Source organism: Homarus americanus, unplaced genomic scaffold (assembly GCF_018991925.1).
Source record: "Homarus americanus isolate GMGI-L3 unplaced genomic scaffold, GMGI_Hamer_2.0 scaffold50564, whole genome shotgun sequence".
Lineage (NCBI taxonomy): Eukaryota > Metazoa > Arthropoda > Malacostraca > Decapoda > Nephropidae > Homarus > Homarus americanus.
In genome coordinates, this window is record NW_024715014.1 from 3,938,959 (window position 1) to 3,948,347 (window position 9,389).

The 9,389-nt window shown below is 38.5% G+C and overlaps 1 protein-coding gene across 12 annotated transcripts in view; it reads right to left on the reverse strand.

The window, feature by feature from the left end:
- The window catches only part of LOC121853353 (dedicator of cytokinesis protein 7-like), a 76,127-nt gene extending 70,030 nt beyond the window's left edge, over nt 1-6,097 (reverse strand). For all 12 annotated transcript variants that reach the window (XM_042347503.1, XM_042347444.1, XM_042347458.1 and 9 more), the window contains exons 1-5: nt 6,050-6,097; nt 2,812-2,902; nt 1,831-2,009; nt 620-827; nt 88-270 (exon numbers count right to left, since the gene is read on the reverse strand). In XM_042347503.1, the coding sequence (XP_042203437.1) occupies nt 88-270; nt 620-827; nt 1,831-2,009; nt 2,812-2,902; nt 6,050-6,090 (702 nt within the window). In that variant the 5' untranslated portion in view covers nt 6,091-6,097. The remainder of the gene's footprint in view (nt 1-87; nt 271-619; nt 828-1,830; nt 2,010-2,811; nt 2,903-6,049) is intronic.
- Between the last annotated feature and the right edge of the window lie 3,292 nt (nt 6,098-9,389).

The following is a 9,389-nucleotide window of genomic DNA, read 5'->3' on the forward strand; positions in this document are numbered from 1 at the left end:
GGCTGAGAGAACAAGATGTTAATTATCTTCACATGCCAAGTTCCCTTTTGAGATTAATCCCTTTATTAAAAGTGAAAAAAGATCTACCTGTCTGTTTTCAAGTCTTGCTTGTTGATTATTATTGTCAACAGTATCCAATGGAACGCGTGAGAGTAACGATGGGAGGAGAGGATCAGCAACAGAATTCCGTAAATCAAATACTGAGCTGGCCCAGCTTCCTCTTGGTGTGTCAGAGAGATGTGAGGAATGGCGGCTACCTCCAACATCATGCTGCAAAATAAACTGTGTTAATGTTGCCCTAATAATTTTAACATATATAGGAGATATTTCCAAAAGCTTATTGGCCAGCATCAAACAAGCAAATTTAACTTATACTCAAAACAAATTCATAAAAGAAAGTCTTATAAAGTATTACAGTTAAGCCATAGTTCAGCAGAATTACCTAATGTAGAACTGTAATGTAAATGGAAAGTCTGATAAATGAAAAATCCAACTTGGAAAACAATACTGATAAATCAATAAATGTATATTACAGTAGACTAGAGTACAGTAGTATAATCAATTGTGAGAAAATTGGAAACCTTGTTATCTAAAAAACAAAATACTGTACAGTACATACTCTATCTGCATCACTGTGCCTAGGATCATCCTCCAAGTCAACTTCAAACTCAGGCTGTGGACAGGACTGTAAATTTGCCAGGTGGTCTGGAGTTAACTGACTGCGGCCCGGGACAGAAGTGGAATACTGAAGGTACTGGCGACTGACATACAACCAATCCCTGGTGTAGCAGCGAACACAGTCTGCTACATGGGCATCATAGCCATCCCTGGGGATATTTTAAGAAATGTTATTACATTGGATTTTCTGACCTCTTTAAAGAGCTAAGAATATATTTCAATGTTTTTCATTGATGCACTTTGCAAGGTGGCTGCTGACTGGCCCTTCAAAATCTCAGGAGAGTCCCCAGCCAACCTTATCTAGAGCCCATGTACCTGCCCAAAGAAAGCTACAGAGAGCAGTTTGGTGTAAAAGGCCTTCCCCCACCCAGTTTTACTATACAATAAGTGTGGAGGACAGTACTGTACATACATTAATGTTGAGTGCTTATAAATACACTGATACTACTGTTACTTCTTTCTGGTGTACATTATTTCAGACAAAAATATAAAATCTACAGCAAGAAGTTTTCACATTTTGGAAAAGGTGTTTACCTCATATACAGTACCAGTAGAGTGAGGTCACACTCTACATTACTTGGAGATACTGGTGGGTGGCAAAGGCTTTGTTACAGTGAAATTTCTGTTGTTTCAGAACATCCTATCCAATAATAATCCAGTGCAAGTACATACAAGGTACTACATTCCAAGTGATGCTAACCAATCTATAATATTCTAGTGAAGTTAATTTCTCTAGTAACACAAAGAGCCATGGAGTAAGAGTAATGGTAGTTGACAGATTTAACTTTAGTTTCTATTTTGGATGCATCAGAAATACAGTAGAATATGAGAAAAAGCAAAATTTCATGGAATTTGTTAGGATACTAGTGATAACATAAACTACAAAATATAACAGCAAGATAATATGGGGGTATTCATAGAATGGTTATGCAAAAACTTAAAACTGAATGCAGTACTATAAGTAAGAGACAATATGAGTCTTCACAAATAAGACTTCTTCATAAACAATGTTCCTGTACAGTGAGAATACCAAAGAGAGTAAAGATTGAAAAAATACATAATAGGTGAAAAGACAGACAATAATACAGATATACAGTACTGTATAAACAAATACACATACAGCTGCAACTTCCAGACAAGTGAATTACTAACCCTTCTTCTGGAATGACTGGTTGCAGAGTGCGGATCTGCCGTGGGATTAAAGTGACTACAATATCATCAGGTGGGAAGTAGAGTATCTTTCTTACTGGATCACGGTCGGCCTCCAGCTGGTGTTGGTCGAGGAAATCCTCATAATCAATAGGATCCACATTTTCTTGTAATGTGTCATGCTGGAAGTGCACAACAATCAAATACTGCACATCATTAAACACAATTATGAAGTATGAGACACCACGGCCAAACTGAAAACCTTTTACCAAGTTCAAAAATGGACTTTAGATGAAGCAAATACAATTAATAGGTCTGACTATCAAAATGTAATGACTGATATACGTACACCTTATGAGGTTCTACTCCTGTCTTCTATTCATTGTGACTCGGATCATTATTAAATAAATACATTCAACCTTGTTACCTGTTAAAGGGAGCTTTTATTGTCTTTGTAGGTATTACAGAGCACCTGTTTACCCCTCTTTACTGTGCAGAACATTGTCTCATCAACAAATTCAAACCAAATAACAGAAAACAAGAAGTTTGACCTGCATTAATTACATGTTTCATAGGCAATGAATGTTCAATTAGACAACTCTACAAAAATCCCATAAAAGTTACTGTATACAATATAGTACAGTATTTACAATTAACTTTACTGACAACAATTAGATCAATGATAATATGTTATAGGGTCCTGAAAACAAGCACAATATTACCCACTTGGGTTCATATTTCTAAATCAAACAAAGATTTTGTCCCCCAAGGACAAATGACTTGAGCCACCCATCAAATCAAATAATTTAATAGAATTGCCAGAAGGTTACCTCAGACTAAGTGGATATAGGAAAATTTTCAAGTTTACCTCAAGTAAATATGCAAGAACTGATCAACCCCAATGTGTCTTGTTAAGTGCAATACTAAAGAATTACATATACAGTACAGTACAGTGCTATACAGTATATTCAGAGTGTTACTTACTGTTGAGAGTGTTGATACACTAGCAGAACGAGGTGGATCCTTCCCTGTTGTCACTGAGCTTACTGTCCTTCGCACATCAGCTGCATGTTGCCTGTGGAGAATTATATCATTTTTTATCACCTAATACACTACACTTAAGTATCAACAAATACTGTAAAACTTTGATTAAAAGCAGAAAAGAAATGAAGGGCTGATCCTGAAATTATATTTCACTCAATATAACCAACTTTAGACTAAGTGAGGAAACTTCAAGGTGAAAGGGCAGCAAAAATTGGTGTCTTTCAGGCAAAAAGTTGATTTATTGGACTAGGTTGGAAGTGGTCAGAGTGTGGCATCAGTGAATCAACATTATGGCATCAACAAATTGGCTGTGCACTATATTACGAAAACTGAGCAAAGCATAATGGCTAGCAGGACAGAAAATGCCCCAAAGAATGGACAATATGGAAAAGCCCTATGCCTGTGGATCAAATATCAGACACAAAAGGTAGCCCTGGGTGGCCAGGCCATACTAGAGGAGTCCAGACACCTACAGAACAGTACATATATATGAGCATCCAGTGCAGGTGTTTGGTGGTGAAGGGGTTAGTACAGAAGAGTACTGTGTTAGCTCAAATATGGTTAGCTTTGTGCGAGGGGACCCTCTTCCTCTTTCCCCATGAGCCTTTAGTATCAACATTCAGTTTCACCATTTACAGTGATCTTAGGGATGTAACTCCCACAAATACCAAGGGTATCTTCAACTATCAATGGTCCTTTACCTTCACATGTTACCAGGTTAGGTTAGTTAGTTCATTTTTTATTTTAAATGATGGTTTTATTATTTTCACCCAAATTACTTCTCCTTCAATATTAATACCCATAAATTGGGCAGTACTTTGAAGATACAAAATGTAGGGTTAAAAAAGTAAAATATACAGTAGCACTTTACCTTACTTTACAAATGTTAAGCATTTAAGTGTTTCTTTCATTGTTCTCGGCAGTTGACAGAAATGTTACAAATGTCCAACCTCTCCTTACAATAATAAGGCAGTATTACATACTCTAACCAAACCAACCTAACCTAATTAATAAACTTACTCATTTATTAACGAAAGAAAGAGAAATGGGCCATAACGAAAAAAAAAAAAAATTACACAAGAAATAGTTTACACCAGTGGGTAGGGAATAAAAATACCTTAAAAACCCATGTTTCATTGTTGGGTTGAAGAGACAGTGTTTTCAATACAGCTTCTCCCCGACTTACGACCTACTCGACTTACGACCACCCGCACTTACGACCTGCCTCAGTTGCACCAAAATTTTGTCAAATTACGTATTTTCGAGTCCCAACGTCAGTGATTCCACTGTGTACAGTACTGACAAAATTTTCGTTTGTAATTCACTTTAAAATGGCTGGCAAGCTTAAAACTGAGAGTTTTTAGTGATGAGAAGAAAAAGAGATAGTACAGTATTTAAACATTTTCGACTTACGACCTGGATTTGGGTCCCTAACCCTGTCTTAAGTCGGGGAGAAGCTGTATAACTAAAGTAAAGCTAAAATTTGAATATTTAAATAAAGTTTTCAACATTTTTGTGTTATCTTTGGTAAAATTGATTTCCTGTGTACTTTTAGCTGCATAACTGCACTGCCTATGTATACATAACATATCTACAATATCTATACAATGTACAGTCAAAAAACTTCTCAAACAGCTTGGCACAAGATTTCAGAATGAGCACTCTGGCTCTTGTTATCTCAGAATGGTTGGTATGCCTGGTTGTGAAGTGACTCTCAATATTTTGTATATGTGTTGTTCCTCTTTATAGTATTTACAGGTGAAAAGTAATTCAATTTACAATAAAACTTTCTCGGAGAACAATGTTCAGATATCTCATTCGTTTTGTCATAGTGTATGACGCTAAGAGGTTAGAGCGTTCGATAACTATTTGTACTGCCTGTGCACTGTCATTATACTGTACCTACAATATCTGGTAAAATTTCACTTATTGCCACTATACAAAACTGAAGTTGAAACTATGTTTTTCCAATGACTTTTCATGTGTTATGAACGAATTTGACCTCCATTTCTGGTGCAAATCAATAATTTGAGATAAGCCCCCCTTCCCATCTCTGAATCTAGAGATTTACAATAAAAATCAAGGTAATAAGTGTTCAAAACACATTGAAAGCCATAGGAAACAGTTTTGAGTCTAACCTAACCTAACCTAACCGGGGAGCTTCACAGTCGACAATGCACAGGCCAACCGGCCTAATGCAGACTCCTTATGTTCTTATCTAAAACAGAAAGAAAACAAGCGAAAAAAAAAATTTTCATGTGAAAAACGGTCATGCGTGGATAACGAAAAATGACCTAAGAAAATGCCTTAGAATTGTCAAAGCTACTGATTGCAAATATAAAATTCCTGAGATTCGTTTAGTGGCAACAAGTGAAATAATACACAATAGAGAAAGTATGTACACATGCTGGACCAGTGAGAACTTATTAACAATTATTAACTGACCCGCCGGTTCTTTAACATAGTAAACGATTATAAAAATGCCACAATTTCAGTGTTGTTTAGAGCAGGGGTTCTTAAACTTTTTTCAACCAAGGACCCCTTATATATCATGACGCATACAAATATTGTCAATAATCAAAGAATAAATCATAGTCCAAAGCATTTGTTCATTTCAACCCAAATCCAAAATATCCTGCCAATTGGAATCGCCAATTCTCTCACAAATGTTAAACGCACTATTTCTCAAAATCTTTTCGCGGACCCCAGTTTGAGAATCACTGCTTTAGAGGACACGGTCGTAGTGTGCATTTTTTTTAACCTAACCTAACCTAACCTAACCTTACCGTCAAGAAGATAAAGTAGTGAGCAGCTTAGGCATCTAAATATCTACCAAACGAAGCATTTACACAAGAAATGATTATCACATCAGTACAGCACTCATTGATCTATCTACTGCATTTGTATGTGTTGCAACTATCCTACTGCCAGTTTGATCTGCGAGTGGCTCAGCTGTTTAGATCCTTCAGTGTCTCCCTCCTGTACTAAGAGAAGGAGTAGGACATACCCTCACAACACCTCCCAGTATAATGAACAAATATTTCCTGTCACTATTTGACGCGTCAGCCAAAACTTTAGATAGTCTTTAATGGCAAAGTTTTATCCGCTATAAGTATAAAAACAGTGAGGATGATTCTTCTAAGAATTAGTGTGTTATATTAGGTTATTATTGACTTACTTAGACAGTTTCTGGGCGAAGGCCCTCTGGCCCGACGCCATCTTTGACAACTATCACTGAATTCATTAAGGCGTAAAATAAATATTTAAATGGTTTTATTATTTATCAAGTTCCAGTCATAGTACTATAATTTAATATTAAATTTTATTGATATTGATATTTCTTAATATTTATGTATGTAAAAAGTAAGACAAAAAATAAAAATCTTGAATGAATGATGCAGAGGAGATGACTTTAGTGAAGTAAATAAAGTAACATCGTCTAGTAGTTCACATTAGTTCAGCAAATAAATATACACAGGCAATATTAAACAGTGTGTAGTATTAAGATAACATCCGTGCTGACGTTTATAAATAAAAAAATTATTCTACCCCCTTCTCTACTGCATTTGGTGTTATTACAGATAAGAGCAGTTTTCAGTAGCTGACAGATCTGAGGAGTGGGGAAGGGAATAGAAAAAAATATGTTTATAAAACTACAGCACGAATGTTTAATGCTACACACTCTTCGAGATTACATAAGAACATAAGAAAATAAAAAGTACATTAGGGCGGTTGGCCTGTGCATGGCAGCTCCCGTCGAGAGTACAATCACCCTCTATCGTCCATGAATCTATCTAGCCTCCCTTTAAAAATTTCCAGCGTCCCAGCACTTACTACAAAGTTGCTAAGCTTATGCCACTCATCTACCACTCTATTTGTGAACCAGTTTCTTCCTATCTCCCTCCTAAACCTAAACTTATACAACTTAAATCTGTTGCTCCGAGTCCTATCCTGTTCGGATATTATAAGGACTTTCTCTATATCCCCTTTATTGATTCCTTTCACCCACTTAAATATTTCTACCATATCTCCCCGCACTCTTCATCTTTCTAGGGAATGCAAGTTTAGTTTCTTTACTCTATCTTGATAGGAAAGGTTTTTAAGTCCCGGAATCATTTTCGCCATTCTTCGCTCCACCGACTCCAGTGAATTGATATCCATTCTATAATAAGGGCACCAGAACTGAACCGCATAATCGAGGTGCGGCCTGACTAGCGCAAGGTATAATTGCAATATGACCTCCGCACTCTTATTGCTTACACTTCTCGATATAAAATCTGATACTCTGTTTGCCTTATTTCGAACATTAACACACTGTTTTTTAGGCCGAAGGTCCGGGCTTATGAGTACCCCTAGGTCTCTTTCACAAGTCGACTTCTCTAGCTCGATGATATTAAGGCTATGCATATTTATTTGCTGAACTAATGTGAACTTGTTAGACGATATTACTTTATATAAAGAAAGAGAACCGGAAAGTGGTCGGTACTTTAATACAAATATATGATTCACTTCTCACGAACTGTACAACACTTGCAAAACTGGAATTGCAGCAAAGAGAATCCTGTCCTGGTTAAATGTTAAGGATAAAATCAACTCAGCACAGAAAAACAGCATGGCTTAGTAGCCATCTACTGGGTTCAAGGATAGAGGAGAATATTAGACGAGATAGATAGACAACGTTTAGGAAGATGCAAGCTGCCGTAAAGCATGAAAGCTGTTGCCGGTATTGCTCTGACTGCATAGTCAAGGTGAAAGAGGCAATTACAAGCCATGGGGGAACGAGTTCCCTAGGGACGAAAATAGATGAAGCTGGAGCCTTGCTGGCTGTCAAACTAGAAAAAGTTGGGAAAGAGATCCTTGCTGAGACTGAGGAAGTAGCCAATAGAATGGAGGTGGTTGCTAAGAGGAGTTATGCTGAGGCATTAGCAGGGCCACGGGAGGTGTCGGAGAGTAATGCAGGATCAGAACAGGTTCTACAGCAGCTAGGGACTCTGAAGAAGTGTGTCGAAGAAATGAAAATTAACAGACCTACTGTTAGGGGAGAGGAGGAACAACGGGAACGTTTCCAGCGCAGGAACAATGTAATAGTTTTTGGAGTCCCTGAGAGCCAAGCGGATAGAACTGAGAGTAAGATAACACACAATAAGATGCAATTAAAGAATATTTGTACAGAGGTTCTGAAGATACCATCAACCCCTCAGGACGTGAGGAGGCTGGGACAAAAGCAGGGGGATAAGCTTCGCCCCTTCAGGATCACACTAGTGAGTGAGGAGGAGAAATAGGAGGTTATTCGGCAGGCAAAAAACTTAACAAGGATCGAGGCATCTCGGAATATATTCATTCACCCAGATCGCACTGTAATGTAGAGGGAACAGCACAAAAAGCTCCTGCAGGGCTTGAAGCAGAGAAGGGGAGAGTCGAGGAGGAACGGGGACGGGTGTACATGGGTTATATTCAGGGAGAGTGTAGTGGAAGCAAGTGTTCCGACACAGGGCCAGGGGGCAGCAACGCACCCTCCGCCCACAAATTTTGGCTTGAATGTCGTGTACACTAATACTGACACGTTCCTTGATAAGAGAGAGGAGTTTGAAATACTACTGAAGGTACACCAACCAGATATTGTAGGAGTTGTAGAACTGTTGTGCAAGAACGGGAGAATCGACCCAGAGGAATGTGAGTTCAGTATTGCTGGATATGACTCATTTACGAACCTTTCTCAAGAAACCTGCAAGAGGGGTGTGGTTATCTAAGCTTGGCAAGACCTTAGAGCCAGCCAGGCGAGGGTACAGAGAGAGGATGTTTTTGAAGAGTCCAAGTGGTGCAAAATTAAATCAAAGGGAGGGGACTTACTTATCGTCGGGTGTATCAACAGATCCCCAAACTGTGACCCATTAAATCAAAGGAACTTAAGAGCCTAAATAGACAACGCGGCGATGCTCAACCCTAGCCACCTCCTTATCATGGGGGACTTTAACTATGGCGACATCGACTGGAGAAACGAGTTCACCCCAAATGACTTAAATAACCCTGCTACTCTTTTTGTGAAAACCCTGAATGATAATTTTCTGTTTCCACATGTTAGAGACCCGACACATTACAGAGGGGAGCAAACATCCAAGCTACTTGACCTCATCATAACAAACGAGGAGGGTATGGTGGCCAAACTGGAACACCTTGCCCCAGTTGGCACCAGTCACCATATAGTGTTGTCATTCAGATTTAACTGTTACCTAGTTCAAGATAAGGCCAGGCCAAGGTGCAAATATTACAAGGGAAATTACAATGGGATGAAAGAAGAGATGAGGGGTATCAACTGGCCTGACTCATTAAGGTACAAGAACGCAGACACTACGCTGAATATCAAAACTAGTAAAGTGACCCATTTGATCGATAAATATATCCCCAAGACCAAACCCAGTGCCTCTAGGATTTCGAGGGGTGTATACGCATCTCAAGGGGCACTACTCAGTCGAGTGTCCTTACTTGGAGCTGGCGGACGGTCGCCCCACAAGGGGTCA